At 42.9% G+C, this 20,256-nt stretch overlaps 1 protein-coding gene across 3 annotated transcripts in view; it reads right to left on the bottom strand.

The window, feature by feature from the left end:
* The window catches only part of MYLK3 (myosin light chain kinase 3), a 36,422-nt gene that overhangs the window by 468 nt on the left and 15,698 nt on the right, over positions 1-20,256 (bottom strand). For 2 of the 3 annotated variants that reach the window (XM_027813171.2, XM_027813172.2), the window contains exons 2-13: positions 17,831-17,896; positions 16,744-16,834; positions 14,996-15,434; positions 11,521-12,080; positions 9,689-9,794; positions 8,506-8,599; positions 8,076-8,185; positions 6,684-6,825; positions 5,595-5,665; positions 4,051-4,179; positions 2,815-2,967; positions 852-984 (exon numbers count right to left, since the gene is read on the bottom strand). In XM_027813171.2, coding sequence (XP_027668972.1) covers positions 852-984; positions 2,815-2,967; positions 4,051-4,179; positions 5,595-5,665; positions 6,684-6,825; positions 8,076-8,185; positions 8,506-8,599; positions 9,689-9,794; positions 11,521-12,080; positions 14,996-15,434; positions 16,744-16,834; positions 17,831-17,896 — 2,094 coding nt within the window. The remainder of the gene's footprint in view (positions 1-851; positions 985-2,814; positions 2,968-4,050; positions 4,180-5,594; positions 5,666-6,683; positions 6,826-8,075; positions 8,186-8,505; positions 8,600-9,688; positions 9,795-11,520; positions 12,081-14,995; positions 15,435-16,743; positions 16,835-17,830; positions 17,897-20,256) is intronic. The other variant, XM_014284576.3, reaches the window with a different exon arrangement.

Genomic DNA, 20,256 nt, shown 5'->3' with positions numbered 1-20,256 from the left:
CACTGGTTACTGCAGAACAGACTGCTGGTCCTGTGAACTTCTGAAGCATCATTATGAATTGTATCAATCTTTACATCACCTACTTTTTAAAATGCAAGTGTGCAGAAGTATATGACCAAACAGCTGGAGTGCAGAAGTGAAAAAAGTGTAAGCCTCTGGTCTAACTCCGTGGCAGGGAATTATAACTCTCCAGTGACGAAAGGAAACGGTCCTCACGAGTTTTCTTCACATTCCCACAGGCTTCTTTGTAACAAGACTACTGTGTTCACCTTTCAGGATCAATTATCTACAATCCAGTAGAAACTTAAACATAAATTCTTACCTAGCGCTGCTTCTTATAAATATTTAGTTCTGAGGGAGCATGGGGTTATCAGAAAGGTCCTGAAGAGTTCTCTGGATGGGTTTAAGCCTAACTTTTTGTCTCTCCCACCCCTACTCTCTGCAGTGGGAGGCACAAAGCTGCCTTACATTATAACCCTACAGCAGAACAATGCAGCTGTTGTGAATGGAAAACATCTAATATGAAGACAAAGAACATTTCATATATGCTGAGTAGCATCTGAAGTCTCAACTTGTAAGAAAATAAAAAAGTGTAAAAATAAACACCTATCAGAAGGAACAAAAATTGAAACCAACTTGCTAAAAACAAAAGCAATATCATTCTGCGGGGGGGGGGGGCGCGGACCAAAACCTTAATTTACAACTGCAAATAGACTTTCTAAACTCGTGTTTACAAGAAGGAAGCCTGTGGGCACAAGTAAGCCAACATACAAAAAAAGGAAGGAATGGCTCTGCCTGTGTTGAGCTGCTTTTCCCTCTGGAAGTAGATTTGCCAGACTTTGTCTCTTTACCTTCCATTTTCTGTGAGCCATGTAACTCTGCAGCAACAACTGGGACTTCAGGCGCAGCTTGGACTTCTTGGCTTTGGCAGGTAGATCATTCAACCACTCGTGCTTCAGACACTGTGTCGCACTCATCCGGCAGCTGCAGGAGAGGAAAACCGTCATGTAAGCCCAGCTACCCAAACTGCCATTTTCTCACTGCCCTGTGCTCCTGAATATTGGTGATAAAGAAACTGCCTGAAATGAACCAACGTGAGTGAGTGGAGATGCCTCCTGAGGTGCTGTTCATCCCAGTGCACAGAACCCTAATGACATCCTGCACTCACCAATGTCAAGGGTAAGTGGTGTGAAAAGCTGTGAGCTGTGGTTAAACACAGTATTTTGCCTTTTTAACATTTGGGTTTGGATGTGAGTGGGGTTTTTTTTCCTTCAAAGTAGCTGTACAGGTTTGCCAGTTGATGCATCATTTTGTTATGTGAATGCAGAACTTCCCTAAGAGAATCAGTGCATACAGAAAAATAGTACTTGTGGTGTTACCTGTCTGTCCTGATAGTGCAGGCTTATTCTGTGCCCCACATTTAAAAAGCACAGTTGTCTAGTCACTGTAAACTTGGTTCAAGCTAAGCACACATTATATCCTGACATTCATCATCAGGCCCAAATGCGAAGGCCTATCCAAAATGCCTTGAGAAATAAATGGTAATAGAGGAAATCCTGGGAGAGGTGTTGAGAAAAAAAGTTTAACTTGCCTGTTTTCAAAACAAAAGCCTATGCCTAACTCCTGAGCTTTGGTCTGAGCTGTCACTGAGAAGATGAGGAAAAGACAACTCCTGCCTGCTCGCACCTCATGTCAGTAGCCAGGGGAGGCAAGTACAGGTCTTGCACAAGGCCAGACCTACTGTCCCAGGAGGGCACAGGTGCCCAGCCTGTCGCAGAGCAGAGGCTCTCCAGACACCTGGTGAACACTGGGCCAACTTACTGACAACCCTTCTTTCTTGCATAGTCATTTCATTCACAGCTTCTAACCAGACTTTGGATGGTGTTCCCCCGGCATCCCTATTCCCATTGCACAGAGAAATGGAAGACTCCAAAGCACGTTTACAGCAAATCATCGTCAGCGTCTGAGAAAAAAAAAACCTCCGCTGTCTCCTGCTGGCAATATGCTCAAGTTCAGTTTATTCTTAGCTTTTCATATGACTTGCTGTTCAAAATGTAATTAGTACTAGAACTGCTTTGTCTGATTTAGGTAATGATCTGGAAGTTGTTAATATTCTACACACTCCTCTGAATTCCCCTCAAGCACACAATCTGTTTTATGCATCATTTCCTGTTTTGATTAGTTTTGTATCACTACTCAGCAAGAGAAACATTTCTCTGCTCCCTTATCCAACCCCATAGCCATGGTCTGACATCGGTATCATCTTCATTCTCCCCTGTTGTTTCATATGTGCAATCATTTTTTTATTTCAGTGGAGCCAAGACTGAGAAGCCACATGCAGAGTTCAGTCCCAAATGCTTCTTAATATCTACCAAATGCACGCAGACCACTTTTAAAAGAGAACAATGCCTATTTTCACAGCTGCAGCTTCCATCTATCCTCCATAGCATTCAAGAGGCATGTTTGCAATTTGCGGTAGGGCTTGTAAGAATCCAAAGTAACAACAGGAATAGCTTTTGGTCAGAAAAGGAGTCCTAAAGACAGATTCCTACACAACAAATCCTTTCAGATCTCCTCTGTTCTGCCTATATTGACGCTACTGTGAAAAGCGACTTTCTTCAGTCCAGGTATACAGACATTTTCCTTTCAGATGAGAGGCTTTTGAATAGCTGAGGAACTGCCCAGCAAGGGCAGATACAGTACACAAAAGTGTCACATAGTAAGTTCTCACTGTTGGTGGCAATCCCAACAGTTGGCTGGGAGCAAAATAATGTCATTAGGTGCTACTGTCCTCACCATTAGACAAAGAGGTACCTTTTCTCCTTCACGAGTAGTCTGGAAATAAAGTCTTTAGCTTCTTCCGATAGCTGTTCAAATGCTTCTGCGTCAAAATCCCAGCTGCAATTGACAACATAATTCATTGTCTCTGCATCTGTTTCTCCCAGGAATGGGGACAGGCCACTCAGCCTTCAAAAAAACAAAAAGAAAAAATGTGAGGAAGATGAGCAGTTATTATAGCCATTTATATATCCTTTTTTTTTTTTTTCCTTCTACAAATTCCCTGCTTTATAATTCTTGTTAGCTTATGGGGAGGAAAGACTCTGGGCTATGGCGGGCTCCATTTCTCAGTGCCTGCCAAGACAAACCGACAGTTCGGAGCAATAAAGCGCCGCAACACTAGCGTGACTCTCTAGCAGTTCACTCGGCTAAGCTGGGGAGCACTGCTACTAGATCCCCAAGGAAATTAATTCAGTGGGGATCTAGGTACGCACTTCAGTACTTTCCCAGCTAGGAAAGCTAGGGGAACTCGAGAGCTTTCCTAAATCAAGGCCCACATCCATATTTGGCTTGAATTAAATAGAATTGGGGACAACAGCATACTTATTTCAATTAGTCTCCAAGCCCAGATTTATTGCTCCAGTTATTTATTACTTCATTCAGTTGGGTTTTGGCTAACAAATTTAAACCAGGAATGTATCCAGATTTAAACCAGAAAGCATTTGTGAAAGGTTCTGGAATGAAGTCAGCTCATCAGAAGGCAGAGCCCTAGGACAGGGAAGCCGTCCATGGCCACCAGCCAGGTAGCAGAGAAAAGCTTTAGCCCTGTTTGTGACATGACATTTTTTAGACCCGTGGCCTAACACCCAACGTTAATGCCTCCATGCAGATGCACACCAACTCCAAGCTACTAAAATGATGAGATTGCAGATTTGAAAATTAATTCAAGTCCTCAGGAATGCAATCGCAATGAAAATTCTGATGCGCTGTGGGCAACTTTTCCGAGTAAAAGGCGACCTGACCCATTTTACCTTGCTGAATAAGGTAGTACAGAAGAACGTTTATATATTTATTGAAAGGATTATTTGTTATTTAGAGATGCTGTACGCACAGAGAGGTGCCTTCACATTAAAGGGTGGGGGGTTTAACAGAAGGAATTGGGAGGCACCACACCAGCCGGGCTCAGCACTCCTGCTCTGTGGAGCCCCTGCACCCGCGTGCTCTTGCCGACCCTTTGGTGCCACCACCGCCACCCCTCACAGGGCTACTCACAACATATACGTGATGACGCCTACACTCCACATGTCCGTTGGGAAGGAAACAAAGTCATAGTTCACCACTTCAGGAGCCAAGAACTCCGGAGTTCCAAAATTAACCTTCAGTTTCTCACGAGGTTTGTACCTTCACCAGAAAGAGAGAGCCATCAGTGCCAGCAGCGGGCTGGGGAACACCGCGCAAGCCGAAAAATCCAGGCTTTTTGCTGTGTGAACACAGCAGAGCCAGCATAGCAGACTCCCCAGGCAATCAGGACAGCATTAAAGTCTTTAAAGAATAAATTGGTGAATTTTGCTGTGACTTCAGGTGAATATACCATCAGCTGTCCCTTCACCTGAGAAAACCAGAAGGAAGACCAAGGGCAATGAAACCTGCAAAGGCCACCCCCCCGGGGTGACAGCAGCTTTATTCTCTGCCAGGCTGCACAGGATGCTTTCCAGCAGATGCTGTCCAACATAAAAACACATAAAGCAGCTTCCATTAAAACAGGTTTGGAGAGCATTTGCTTAGCGGGATGCACCCGGCTGCAGCTCAGGGTAAAGGGCTGTGTAACAGATCCCAGCACAGTGTAACTGCTAAGGTGGGACTCTGGAAAGGATTGTTTGGGCTTGGTAACAAGTTATACAGTGATCCCACGCAGGGAGAAAATGATTCTGTTCTGTCTCCGAAAAGGGAAAGGTTACAAGACTGAACCAGCAGTAACTGTCACTGATGGCAGCTGGAGTCACATTTGTGTACAGACAGAACAAACCATTAAAGCATTGCTTTTACGTCCCTGTTTCCTGGTAGATCTTGTCATCAAAACTGCTTAGTTGAAGTTTGTATCTTTACCCTCCCTATTAAAAAAAAAAAAAAATCCACCCAAACTTTGATATATCCATTTCTGTTTTCATAAAATACTTCTAAAAGAAATAAGTCCTTGGACAGATACTTACACACAGGTAAGTACAGGTAGGTACATTTACGCATGAACATGCCAGGTTTTGGCTTTAGAAAAGCCTCAAAGGGTTTAGAAAAGCAACAGAAATGTTATTGTTCATACTGGTATACTAACATGAGTCATTCCTTTTTATTCTAGGGGAACTGATTCATGCTCTCACAGTGCACAAAGTAAAAAGAATGGAGAAAAGTCCCCATTTCTCTTCTCTGAGGGTTTCCTGTTGCAAACATGCTTCCCCCCTGCCCCCCCATTCAATCAACTTATCTGTGTAAGAGTTTAGCAGATAATTTCCACAGCTAGGACCTGCACAATAAAACTCAGCAGTCAAGAAGACTCCAAGAGCCTTCATGGAGTCCCCAGAGTAAAGCTCAACGCGGGGAATCATTTAGAGGTAATTGGAACAGCAGTACAGCTTTATCCAAGAGAAGTTTTATTTGAGTAGTAATTAGATAATTAATGCACACAGCAGAAAACTCATGCCTACAGCAGCATACTGCTTAGCTCATTCACATAGCAAAATTACCCCGAGAACTACCAAAACATACCAGAAGTCTGTGGATTTTGGGGTTTTTTTTACATAAACTCATAACTGAACTCTTACCTCCTTGCTAATCCAAAGTCAATTATTTTAATCTGGTTTCCTGTGTGATTTACACATAGTATGTTTTCAGGCTACAAAAAGAGAAGAGGGTATTTTAAGACAGCAAAGGTATAAAAAAAATCTCAGAGATTTTAATGACAACTTTCAGTATAATACTTTTCCTTCTGTTCCTATCATGGGAGAGAAGGATTTGACTAGCATACTAAATTAGTGAAGGTTTGGTTTTGAATCTCCCATAAAGAAGTTTAACTTCTGTTCCTGTATAACAATATTCCTCTATTTGACCACAGGTGACAGATTTTGAAACAGAAGGGCTTCCCTGTATAAACAGTAAAGTCAGTCTGATGGTTGAGGCTTACACGAAGTATAAAAGTAACTATACAAAGTCACAAGAAATGTGCCAAATGCACCTTTTGGTTTGCCCACAAAGGCAAAATTTGTGTTTCCCAGTAAGAGCATTTTGCAAGGTGGGGATGGGCAGGCTGACGGTGTCCAAACTTACAACTGCAGAACTGTCTGCTGGCCAACCCAGTCTAATAATTTATGTAAGGTTCTGTATCAACAAGCAATAAAAAAAAAAAAAAAATCAGTTGCTATTTCTGTTCCAGAAGACCAGTTACGAAGGGACTATTAAGAAAACACTGTCATTTTACTGCAGTCCAGTTCCAGGCAGTAAAAAGTACAAACAATAGGAAGATGGTTAAATAAGTATTTGAATACAGTTACAGGTGGGTAGGGGGAAGCAGAGGGGAGACTGCAGGCATTTTCTACCCAAAAACGTTTTTGGGTGTGGTTTTTTCATTGATAACAAAAGGGCATTGCTTAATTCCACACAGAATAAAAACCTCCTGATTTAAGAGGCACAAAAGCACAGATTCCTGTTCACTTCACTATTCTAAGCAAGCTACCAAACAGGCATTGAAAAAAAAGTAATGAATCTTCAGAGCTCCTTTCATTGTGGCTATTGAATTAACTAAGTCTATTCCTTTACGATGTAAGTCCATGAAATAAGAAATTACTTTTGTAATTAAAGACTCTGGTGGTCCAAACCACAGCATCACTAAAAAGCAGAGAGTACAAACTACTGACCTTCAGATCTAAATGGAGAATATAATGCTGGTGCAAGAAGTGGACTCCTTCACAAATCTGTTTGGTAAACAGGATTGCATCCAACTCCGTTAGATTGTAGTTTTCATCTGTGATCCGGTCAAATAATTCACCACCATCAAGACTAAAATTTTGACATAGAAAAGTGTTACAACACCTACAATCCCTCATACACTCAATTTACTTCCAAGTTGGGAACTTAGGCTCTCTAGTTTGGTAAGGGTCCTAACAACACATCCAATATAAAGTGTATCAGTAGTCTCAATGATTTCAGGAGATTTATTTCTGAGCATGAAATTAGGTATCAACATAAATTCAAAAATGGAAAAGTTGTTCCTAACGTTTTTGGGGGGGGAATAACGTCCAACCCAGCCCACTGGTGATCCGATGGGGACCTGAAGAACCCACAGAGAGTACCAAAGGATCTATTATTCACTCCTCCTACTAGTCTAGAGAAAATAAGTCTTCAACCTATAAAATTTACTAAATGAAATTTCTCAAAGTGACAGCTATTTTACATGAGCTAACAAATGAACTTACTTCTGCACAAAAATTAAGAGAAAATTACCTCAGGCATATAGTCTCTAACAAGGTGTTCCAAGGTAAAAACTTTAGGTATTACTTTCAATATACACATTTTAATTGTCTTATTATGTATTTGCTATTTTATTTTGGATCCTTTTTTCCTTCATGTCATTAACAATCACTCCTGTAGCAGAAGCTTTGTAAAGCAGTACGCCACTACGCAGAAAAGGCAGCAGGTATACGTCATGAAAACTCCCTTTTGTGAATTCCGTATTTGATACAGATTAAAATTCTTATTTAGCTTCAAAAGGGGAGACATTTTTATTAATCCTAAAGTTATTCAGAGGTGGCAGACCATGCATATAATTAATTACCTTCCTACTTTCTCCTGGTCTTTTCTAATTCTACTTAAAAGACCTCACTCGTCCTCTTGTCTGGGTCTCTCACCTTCACTCTCCCCCTAATATGAGATTTTATTTACCCACAACACTTTTATGTAATTCAGCAGCTAGGGACAATCTTGGGGCCTCTGAGTTAAACTTAAATTATAAGAGAACCATAGTGAAGTTCCATTCATTAGCAACCTTGCAAATTGGTCCATACTCTCGAAGACGGCTGCCTTTCTTGTCATTTGTTTCAACTGTAATCTCACCAAATATATAGGTTTTAACCTGAAGAAGTTACCTTTAAAACATATTTTGTTTTTCCTTCTAAAAATGAAATCAATTCTCTCTCAGGCTGGGAAACCACTCAAGCCTTCTTCACGCCCCAGAATTATCATTCGCCATTCCCTTTAGCGACCTGAGAAAACCCAAACATCTGACAGTTCCTGAAATCCTTTAAACTTACTATTCCATGATCAAAGTGATGTTATTTCTGGCTTCAAAAGCATCATAAAGCTGGATCAGATTCACATGATTTAATTGGTTCATTATGTTAATTTCATTTTTTACTTCCTCCTGAAAAATAAAAATAAATCAGAGAAAACGAGCAAAATATGCTCCTTAAATCCCACTATATTCAAATACAAGTATTTGTAAAACTCAGTAACAGCTACACCACGGGTCTCGTGTGAACGGGAGGTTTAATCACAAAGATGGGAGATGACAAACAATTACGTAAGGGCCAAGCTGCTACTTACTACAACAGATTTACAGTGTCTGGTACTACCCAACACTAAGGGGCCCCTTAGGGGCCAACCCGGGGAAGGGGCGTCGAGGTGCCTGCAATAAGGCCAGGTTTAGCGTGTGCTCGCTTGGGTTCACAGCGACGTAGTTACCCTCTCTTTGGCTCCTTTCACTTTTATGATTTTGGCTGCCAGGTTGAGACCAGTCGATATTTCCGTGCACTTATGAACTTGCCCAAAACGCCCCCTGTGGATACCAAGGAGAAGAGGGGAAAGCGGCTTAACACAGCTCACCGCAGGAACTTTTCATACAACTATTCTTATCGTTGATTAAAAATAGCACAGTACAAAGTGAACAGAATCAGGTGGCCGGCAGCATGAATCTCCTCTTTCTCTCAGCTTACGAAGGATTAGTTTTATCTTTCCAGCCAGTTGTTCGATGCTTACATTAAAATATTATGCCCCCCCTCGCATCACTACATTTCACTGCGGCACGATGACCTGATGATATTCTTTTTCGGTTCTGTAACTGTACCCGCTCGCTGTCCTTCAGTGATGCGTTAGTGGGTATATTAACAAGAATATTTCTGTCCTTATCTCATAACTTTTTAAATGACCGTAAGACCAGTAACTGTAGCCACTCCGCAGACCGCATTTCTTGCGCGTCCTAAATTCTCTCCCATGTTGCCCAGATACATTAATGCCCCTTGGGATGATTTTGAAACACCATCTTCTCTGCTATTGCATCACATTGCTTATACTTATTAAGCTATATTTGTACTTGGATCAACCTGTAAATCAAGCCTTCTTGTCAGATAAGTAAGCATACAAGAATACAAAGGCTGAAGCAGCTGCAGTCTTCCTATGAGTGAAAACTAAACATAAGGTCAAAATAATTAAAACTTCTCCCTTAGTTTCCTTTAACATGCAGTTCAGCATGGAAAAAAGATTTTGGAAGCAGCCTGACCTAATGGGCTTTGCTGACTTCAGATGCTCCAGACCTGCCTGCCTGAAGGGTGCAGGTGTCTCATGACACCAGCTGCAGCCAGGATTATCCTAACACACACGAAAAACAGTCAGCCAAGATCACAGTCACCGAAGGGACAGGCCTCCCCCCCCCCCCAAAAAAAAATCAACAGAAAGTTGATACAAGGAACCCAGCAATTTTGGTAGCACAAAAGGTCTCAAGGATGAACGTCCGGCAGCAGTGAGCTTGTATGGGCCTCAGCCACGCGTGCCCTGGGGCTGCCTGAAGAAGACTGCTCTAGCTCTCCAGTGTATTTCTTTATGCCTTGGCTACCAACAACAGTACAGCATGAGGGACAGGGACACTTACCCCCCCAGTACTTCGTGATGACACACCGAGTAGCACGTTGTCACCTCTGTTTGCTTGACACTCACAATGCGATGTTCGAAAGGCGCAGGAGGGGAAGGGCTGTCATCTAAAGAGGAGACAAGCTGGTCACTGAGATGTTTCTGCACACATCACTCAGCGTCACCTCCCTAATACGCAGGACACACGCGTGACCTTGTTGTGTTTGCTAAGTGTAATGAGAAATCTCAACTGCCCTCCACGCTCCCAGCACCCACAGCTCCACAAAAGCAGCCTCTCTTGCTCCTCGCGCCTTCAGCATCGCTGTTCCTGAACGGATGAACTCAGTTGCTCAGAGAGGTGTCACCGATGCAGCCCTTGGTGCTTCTGTGGCTGCGGGGCTCTGCAGGAGAAACAGCCGTGGCCAACAGAACCACCTGGACAAGCCAGCCTCTGGCCGCTGCTGCTAAGCTGCTAATGCAAACGCTTAAACCAGAACTTTAAAGTGCACCACCCTTTCTGCCATCTTTTCCTCTTTGCTTCATGTTCCTCTACCACACCGTCATTTTTTTCTGCTACTGGAATTCAGAGCAGCACTGAAGTCACCTGGATAACATTAAGCATGTGATTCCTTCACTATTTTCAGAGTAGCATGCAAGCAAAAAAACCATTGCATTTGCAGCTAGCCAAAGGAGGGAGGTGCTGAAAATAGCCAAAATCTCTGTTACTTCAAGACTTATACTGCTAATGCCATTTTATTGATGAGGAATAAGGGCCCTGAACTGAGAACAAGATCCCACCTCCTGTATCTCAACCCTGTTTTTTTACTACAGTAAAGCCACTGGACACCTTTAGAGAATCAGCATCTTAGTTTATGCATTAACAGAAGAGGTCACCTGAAAAACACATCTGGAAACTTGGAAAAAACTACACTCAGTCATCTTTCAGTCATCATATGGCAGCTGGAAAGACCAGCACAAACACACAGCACTGACAAACGATGACAGTTATTGGTAAAATCAGGAAGCTTCTCCTAGCAGTGAGATTTTTGCAGACAATGTCCAAGTTAAAGCTGCAAACATTAGCATGACAACTCTGAAGTTTAATCAGTTTATGGGAAGCTAAATCAGTTAACAACGATACACTTAATGTCCATGTTTTTCTAGGGTAAAGCTTCCATAAACCCACTTTCGGCATCCCCAGTTCAAAGCAATTTTACAATTAATCTCCAGACACCTCGGGCTGCAATTTAACACTTGATTGAACTCATCTCCAGCCCACTGCTGAGAAAGCTAGATCCAGGTCAGGAAATCTACCCATGTATGTACTTTCTAGAACACACAAACATTTGTGCTGCCAGGAGAGAGTACTCCCTGAAACAACGCAATGAAGTGTTCACACAGTAACTGGGAAAAGATCTATGACCCATAACACAACGAAGACCAGAGCAAGATACTCTTTTTTTTTTTTTTTTTTCCTGCACTCTTTGCTGCTCTCTGGGTCTCCAGTCCCTAGCTACTAAAGCATACCCGGTTGGCATACTCTTAGATTAAGCATTTATTCCTTATGGTAAGGAAAACTGAATTTTTTCCAGAACTTTTCTCCCCAAAACACATTTCAAAAGGAAAATTACTGTTAAAAATTTGTAGAACCTTTAATTCACTTGTTACTTACATAGTCAAAGACACCCATGGCAATATGCTCTTGAACTGCAGGACACAGATGGTCTACTGAGCACTCCTCCACCATTTGTGTGTGTATGTATGTGTATATATATACACACACACACACCCCCCCCACACGAGTACCACAAAATCCTCAACGTAAGTTCCCAGGAGTAACTGCAAGCAACTTACCGATGATCATTTCATCCTGTGTGGGATGCTCTTTGCTGGCTTCCAATGACTCAGCCTCCTCCGGTGCTGTTCCTGTACACTGACGAGCAGCATTTTCACTTCCCCCTGAAGATGCAGACTCAGGTTCTCTCCTCTCACAGTTGGTATCTGTTGGGGATTCTTCTGCTTTTGCCGTTTCTTGATGGATTTTCACTTCTTTTGTGGGCTCCTTTGCAGAGGTACTCTGTGAAGTTGTGGGCTTGCGTTTTAATTCGGATTTCTCTTCAGCCTTTTTACCTGGTTTGGGCTGGCTGAGTAATGTCTGTTGCTTCCCTGTTCGAGGTGCAAGTTCATTTTGCTTATTGTCCCCTTTCACTTCTTGCTTTGGCTCAGTGCTGATGATTTTAGGACTCTGTTGAAGCTTTAACTTGTCAGGCAGCTGTTTGGCTCCTTCCACTTCTGCTGATGTGGAAGATGAGGATTTTACTTTGGGACTTTTACCTCTCAGATCATTTAAGTTTCCTTCCTGCGTCACCTCAATCTTTTCTTTCATTTCAGTCATACGCATATTGACAGATATCCTGCAGAGCAAACAGTTGACATTTTATGCAGGTGACTACCCTTGCTTTTCTAACTTTGTGGGGGAAGAAAAATCCATAAGCTTCCAAAACCTCAGGTTTCTACAGTCAGAGAAATCTAAACCGTACCAAATCCTCTCAGGAAATGCTCACAGCACTAAGGGAAGAGCACCAAAAAGCACGCTGATGCTTCTTCTGTGTCCTCATCTGCGTATATGCTTGCCTTCTGCCAGACACAACCCTGCCCCCCCCCCCCCCAAAAAAAAAAAAAAAACACAACAAAAAAAAATGCTCACACTGCAAAGCGTTAATCCCACAGGTGAAAGTTTACCCACTTTTTGCACATGTTAGGGTTGGTCAATAAAATACCACTCATCCGGGCAGAGAGAGGGTAGCGATTGCCTTCACAAGTGACAGGCTGATTATGGAAATGGGCGACTGCTTATATGGACCTACAAACCCAAAGGTCCATCCCAGTCCTCTTCCACCTGGCTGACTTGCACGCTCAAACGCCTGTGTGTGCATCTTCTGAAGGGACAGCATTCTTTCCACGGCTTTCTGTTAAAAATCTAACTTTCATAAACTCTTTCACTCCACCAATACTAGTTGCCTTGGCATTCTAGCTACTGGAAAAGTCTAATCATTTTTTTTCCTCTTGTGTTGCCTAAGAAGAATACATACAGGTTAAAACCAATTGTCTCTGCTCCTAAAATCCATCAAAGACATTTGTGTGGTAATTTTTGAGTCAACTGTTACCACTCCAACTGTCATAAGCACGCAGTCTGATTCCAGCGGGGCTGAACTGAAACTTGTGAGGTTGTAAAGTAAATTTTACATAACAGCAAATTAAGAATATTTCTGATGTCTAGGAAAGAACGGACCTCATTATCACAAAAGTTCTTGCTTCCTTCAGCAGAGGAACATTATTACAAAAGATGTTACAAAAGAAAATGTTTCTGCTTTTGCGTAAGAGTCTGCAGATTCTAATTTTCAGCACCTTGACCACCCTTGCACGTGCTATGGACCTAAGCTGCACTGGGGTGAGCTATCAGAGCAGCCCAACACAGCTCGGAGCAAACACCTCCACTGCTATCGAGACCAGCCTGAACTCAGTAGGACTCTTGGGCAAGTCTCCAGGCAGGGAACACAATGTTCTTCTGCCACTTCCGCGTGGGCTTCCAGACTTCATTAAAAGTCGCATTCATTTTAGAGAGGCCTTTACCACCCTCGTGTGACTTCACACACAAAAGCACACCAGGTACCCCGTGTGGAGCTTACTCCAGGCTCTGCCTTCCAGTTATCTGCCAGCCTCCCTCCTCCCAAGCCAAGGCTTTTGGGGCTCAGGCACCCCCCTGCCCAAACCATCCAGCTGCTGCAGAAGCTGCTGCCCATCTCCAGGTTCACCACCTGGCGTCAAGATCAACCAGCACCTACTTCCAAGGGGCAGCAGCAACTCTTCCTCCAGGACTTTGCAAACACCTCGAGCCACCCTCACGGCACAGCACGACGGGCACAGCCTCCAAGGCAGCGCTCGGGCAGGCAGCTGGGACGCTGAAGCACAGCGCAGTGCAAGCAGCTCGCCAGCCGCAGCCCAAAACCCACCGGGGAAACACAGGGAGGTCCCTCTCGTCATAGCGGTACCACAGAAACCAGTTTGGACAATGTCTATAAACTGTACATAAAGTTGTTCCTGAATGTCTGAGAAGAGGCCACAGTAGTGGAAGCTTCTGCTTTCTCCTGCCACATCCTTACACTCAGCCTCTTAGGAGAAAAATATCCCAGATGCCAGTCTGCAGTGAGCCCTTTCCCTTGTGCAGCTTATGTCCTGATATCAGGACAACTTTCATTCATTTTGGTAATTTATTCTTCATTCTCTCTCCCTTTTAAAAAAATAAATAAATTCTGTAATCCCAGCAGACACTCATAGCACAGGAAGATTTAAGTTTCCATCCTATATTCACAAGTACCGCTACAAATTCAAAGTTTATAAAGTACATATACACAAAAGTAGTGTCACGTTCTTGTCTGGGCTTCAGGCACTGATTTGTACACATGAACCATGGGGAAATTCCATCCAAATTAACATACCTACCTATATCTATCTATCTATCTATATATATATCCATTACCCATACATACAACACATAGACATACACAAACAACTTTCTATCTACCAGCCCATACAGAGAAGGCAAGGCAGTTAAAATCTGCCACAGAATTTCCATCTGTTGGGGTTTGGTTGGTAGGGTTTTTTTTTTGGTTGGGGGGTTTTGTTTGTTGTGTGGGTTTTTTATTTAAATAAATGGAATAAAAACCAAATCCTAAATAAATAATTCAAAAGGAAATGGATTATGAAAGGCATATAAGTCTTTTGTAATGTGAGGAAAAGATGAGACTAGTAGATATTAATAAGTGAACAATCTGGTCATGTCTTCAGGTGACCATGGCATTAAAAAAACCCACAAAAACCACCAAGGACAGCAAATGAAACAAGTTGCTTGGTTCTGTCATATACTAGTAAATATCTCAAATTCCTTTCACACACCCCCAGTTATAGAAACAGAGGAATCAGAAAGGAGTGAATGGTTTATAAATGTCCGACTGTCTGAGCTACACTAGGGTGGTCAGCTTTGTATCTCTAATACACAGAAGCACCAATCATAGAAGAAGTCTCCCATACATCCAGCCCTCTGACACCCTGGCTTCCCAGAAATTCACAGAGCCTTTGTTGCTGTGAGTTTTCTGCCCTACCCATTTGTAAGGTCTCACCGCTCCTACCCTAGCACGGCTGGTTTTTCCCTGGATCGTGCCTTAGCAGGAGCTGCCTCCTTTAGCGACTTGGCTCTCCGTTTTATTTTTCCCTTTTAACACATGAAATGGTTTCAGATCACACAGAAAGCCACCAACAAGGCCATTACCTGGTATGTGTCACTTCACACCCTGCGTCAGATACGGCATGGGATGCAGAGGGCACAGCTTCCCGGGATGCCGCACGTGATGATGGAGGTTTGTTTTCATTCTTCCTGAGTTTCTGATGAACAAGCTGCTCGTGGCACTCATCTAGGCGTGGGGCTCTGTCCGTATCGTGTGCTTTAGCAGGAACATTTTGGTTGTCTACGTGATCTTTATTTACCAAGGGAAGACCGTTGTGTTGATTCAAAGCTTTGACACCAACATCCTTTTGCTGTTGACAGCTCTTAGAGCTGTGTGTTTTGCCAGCACCTTCCACTACTTGCTGCTGCACCGTCCTCTCTTTAACTTGGGCTTTGGAGCCAGCTTTGTGGGCTACGGTGCTAGAAGTGTTCACCTTCTCACATGCTCCCTCATTTTCATCCAGCTTTTTCCCACTTCTTGTCTCTGAATAAAATAAGCCATTAATAAATTAGCCCTGACAAAACTGATGTTAAAACAGAGAGGGAATTAAGTAACCCACCATGCAAAATAACCTACACAGTTACGTACATCTGAAAAGGCAACAAGAAACCCCCTGAGAGGTTTACAATCCTTACACCAGCAGGCTTGAGACAGCCATTATTAACGCTCACGGTTTCATCAGAGGTTTACCTGCTCTGCTGGCTTTCTAGCAGTGTTACAGGCTGCATTTGGAGTTCCATAAAGCAAACAAAAAAATCCCGCAAGGCTCAAGCTCACTGCCTCTAAAATCTGAAAGCAGTCTGCGGGAAAATATACCAGGTAGTTCAGGCACTTCAGACCCATCCAGGGCCTCCTGAACCTGATAGATCCTCCACTTAATACCCCTCTACGCTCTAATCAGAGGGGTAGAGAGACACTGAACAAGACTCCAAGTGACACCGGGGCTTGCAACAGCACCTCTTGCATTTTCCACAAAAGGACAAGAAGGTTCTTCAGCACCTTCTCATGACAGTGATTGTGAATACTAACAGTAGAAGTTTCTAGGGTAACTTCTTTCGGGATTGGGCACGCACAGGTCACTGGCAATCAAGGTTAGTTCACAACTCCATGTAGCTTTTGAGTCAGAATTGTGACCGCCTGCTTTATTTTTGTCACTTCCTAAATGATGAAGCTAAAAAGGGGATCGCCCTTAACTTAAAGGATTCGCCAACAGTTTGTGAAGACAACAGCATGACAGGGCCTGCTCAGCATCACACTCACCCCTGCTGCAACTCCATGGGCATTGTAACGGATGCAGCAGAGCAATGCCCTGACAGATACCTCCTAAATAGGAATCTAGCCCTGACATAGCAATGAAACCAGCTGATCAAAAAAAGATACCCCCAATGTCAACATGTCCCTTTTTCAGAGAGGGGGAGGGAGGGCTGGTTCAGATGTGTTAAGGGAAAAGAATTTATTAGGTTGGCTATGTGATATGGCCACCACCTTCTTGGTATCTCTGAACAAGTATCGCTCTCAGTTCAGCTCACTAATTCCAAAGCAAAGAAACTGTGCAGCCAAAGGTGCTGCTTTTAGTTTCTTCACCTTCCAGCATTTTGTGAGGTTTGATCTGGGGGAAGGATCATCTTGCAGAGGAGGGGAGAACAACTCTATCTCCCCAGTACTGGTGAACAAAGTTACTCAATTACATTTGAGTAATTCAGACAGCGGGAAATAGCAGGCTATTAATTTCCAGTTTGTCTGCTGCATATTCTAGAGTCCAAGGTTGTAGCATGCCTGGAGTGATACATACCTTCCAGAGCCTTCTTGCTTTCAGTTTGGGTCCCTCTGTTACTAAGCACATGCTTCGGTTTTGCACCACTCTCCTCGGACTTATCTTTAGCCTAAAAGTGACAGGGGAGCACAAAAGTAAGAGTTATGTCCAAGAGTGTTTATTTCCCACTAGGTTCCTCCAACTATGTAGGTGTTCAGACTCTGTAAAATAGAAATGAACACCTCTGATCTTCTGGATTTCTAGTTGCTGCTGTGTTTACTCCCTTCTTCCAATCTCTGCCCACTTTTGCGGACAAGCATACTTCTAAAACAAGATGACACAGAATAATACATTACCTCACCGTTATCCAATATTTTGACTGTCAGAGATTCAGCCTCCTTCATCTTTACTCATACTGATTAAAAGCCATGACATGTGAAACATAAAAGAGATTAGAAAAAGAAATTATACTGTATCTCTGTTGTTTTTTGGCTGGTGACTGAAAGATAAGCAACGTCTCTGAAGATATGGTTAATATATTTGTCTCAAGGCATCGAAAGATTCATGGTGTGAGCTATGATAGAGATGCTACCAAAAAAAAAGCCTCTAGCTTTATAGTTACTCTTGTGCACATACTTGACATTACATTTGTCACCTTTGGCGTGGTTAAAAACAGGCCTACTGCCTTTCAGAAGCAAACTTATTTTTAAGCAAATTTCTTCATCCAGTTAAGAAAGCACAGAGGAGGGATATTTTTTAATAGCACCACTGAGCACTTCACAGCTGTACATTTGAAATCAAATTAAAACCAAGTAACTAATATCTAGCAAAAAGCGTTACATGAAAAAGCGTAAAAGTTCTTGGTTGATATATTGCTAAAATCTAGTGATAAGCAGACTCCTATCCTTATTTGTACAAGCAAATAATTAACATTTTAAATATTTCTACAGATAACTCTGGTTACAAGATTGCTGCAAATCAGCACCTTCATCTGTTAGTAAAAGCAGTTAAGGATTTCATGCTCCAACCACATAAATTCCACAACAGAGCACCCACCCTCCTCCCCGACCTCCCCCTTCCCAAAAAACAAAACACCCGTAGAGTAGAAGTAGTAAAAAATCATTACCATTTTTATTACAGCTCTAAGCAAACCTGCAACAATGACCAGGGGGAACATTATTCTTGCAAAATCCTAGGTGCAAAGAAAGCCTTGGATAAGTGACAGTTTAATGCTGGTGGGTTTTTCTGTCTGGTTTTTTTTTTGGTTTGTTTTTTTTTTTTTTTTTTTAAGTAAGAAGTTATAGGTTTGGATCCCATGAAGCTCAATTCATAGTCTTTTAATAATTTGACTCCAATCCCACAAAACTTCTTCCATAAGCATTCCCATGGCATCCCTGGAATGCTGTCATACCATCAACAAACAGCTTCACCCAGAAATGAAAACATGACCTCCCCACTCCCACCCCCATACTGAGTAACTTCGCACTAAGCCAGCTCCGCGATAAGCAGCACACTGTTACAAAACAGCAAAAGCTGGAAAACAGAAACAATCAGGTAGCAAATTCTTTTTATGTGCAGCTGTGGAGCCCTTTGGCCATGTCTACACTGCTATCATAAAACAGGCTGCAAAAACCAGACCGAAGCTAGCACATGGCTTAGCGCAAGCCAATTTGTTTTTAAATTCAACCGTGCTACGCTCCACGTTACCCCAGCTAGGTCACGTACATACGCTACCTCACTAATTCTAGTTCAAATAGCACTCAGCAGCCTGCGATCAAAGTATCTTAAGGTCTTACCATTGACCTTATGCTCCAATTTCCAAAACTGGTCATGACCAGAAACAAAAAAAGGAGAACAATGATGGCCATGTTGCAAAACTGGAGGTAGCCAAAAAAACTCTCAGCTTGCTCGACATATAATACAAAATACTCCTTGCTTGCGCTGTTCTACAGTTGAGGAGTGGTTAAGCCTGGGACACAGACCTCCACCCCACCCTAGTCCATCAGGTCACCAACAGCAGGCCAGTCCACCTCTCGGTCTCCATCTGCCCACCCATAAGACCTGGATGAAGTTCTGACCTCCTCCTACCCCCTCTTTTGCAAACACCGACGAGGAGGCAGCACACAGCGGCTAGCTGACAACAAATCCTGACAGTATGCGAGAAGTCCATGTGCAACAGCCCTCCAGTATCCCTCACGTCACCTCCCTTTATTTACATCCCCCCTTACTGCTCTTTTCACTTAGACCCTGACCATCTGGAAACACCACTATTTTATCATCTTTATACCCCCCTTCACCTGGCCGCTGGCATGCCAGGCGCCATCAGGTCAGTTCGAGACGCGAACCCTGCGGAGGGCTCTGCGGCAAGCTGTAACAATGCAGCTCTAACCAGAACGCGCCAAACTCTTCCATTTCTCAAAGAATCTGTAGAACTGAAACTGGAACCGCAAGCAAGCACAAGCTTTGTATCTGTCCAGAAGTAGGACTGACACCTAATGTATGACTAGTTGTTCCCAATGTTAATGCAAATCCTTTATACGTTCTTCTGTCTCCTAACAGTCTAGCTCACTTGTCAGCCTCTGGCACAGAAAAAGGGAGACCAGGAGAGCGTTCAGAAAGCCTGAAAAGGTATGCTAGCACCTAGCATTGCTCTGTTCTTGTAAAAGTTTAGGCGCACCTCCCACCAAAACATTCTACAGTTTTGGTGAAAAATATTTGGATTAAGACACAAACGGACATTTGCATTTGAGCTAAGTTCTCTTTACTGTAATCACACCTCTACATACACGGAGATTCTTGGAATGAACAAATTATTCCAACTCTTGCAGGTTTCCTCCCCTTCTTCACTGCTGTAGGATACAAGCCATAGTGAAAACTGAAAACTCTCATTAGCTAAAACTAATTCCAGATGCCCGCAACTTTTAAAAACAAGGTTAATCAATTCCAGAACACCGTATCAAACACGTACCAGTCTCGCCTGTTCCTCCCTCACTGTCCTCAATAATTAAGAGGTGCTTTGGAATTTATGTCTAGGAACTTGAAAACACAAGAACTCTTTGATTCAAAGAGTGAACAACGTCGATGGAGTTGATAAAGTCATGGTTTCCTCACAAAGCTGTAGCTAAAGAAACTGAAGATGTCGAAGTACCTAAGTCTGCTCAGTAACATGGCCATGAGTCAGCACAGGTTTTAGCAAGCTCAGAATAAGTTCAGAATTAGTTTTAGTGTTCAGAATTCATGATCGATCAAGAAAATAGAAGCATCTTCCAACACAAAAATGCTCCCAGTATGTTACTCGTACTTTTCACTGGTGCCTCAATTCACCCGCTAATTTGAATGACAGTGCTGATCTTTGAGCACTGGTAGAAGCCGAGTTTTCCTTCACAGTAGCAATCTACTACTCGTACTCGTTCCAGGATTGCTTGGCACGCTTTGGGAACTTCAGACAAGACTGCAAGGCATGTTGTGAGCCTTGGTTGCTGCCTTCAGAGCCCCGCCATTCAAAGGTCACACCAGTAACTTGTAAAAACAACACTGAAAGGAAAACCTGAA

Source organism: Falco cherrug, chromosome 14, assembly GCF_023634085.1.
Source record: "Falco cherrug isolate bFalChe1 chromosome 14, bFalChe1.pri, whole genome shotgun sequence".
NCBI lineage: Eukaryota > Metazoa > Chordata > Aves > Falconiformes > Falconidae > Falco > Falco cherrug.
This window is presented reverse-complemented; position numbering and strand designations above follow the sequence as displayed.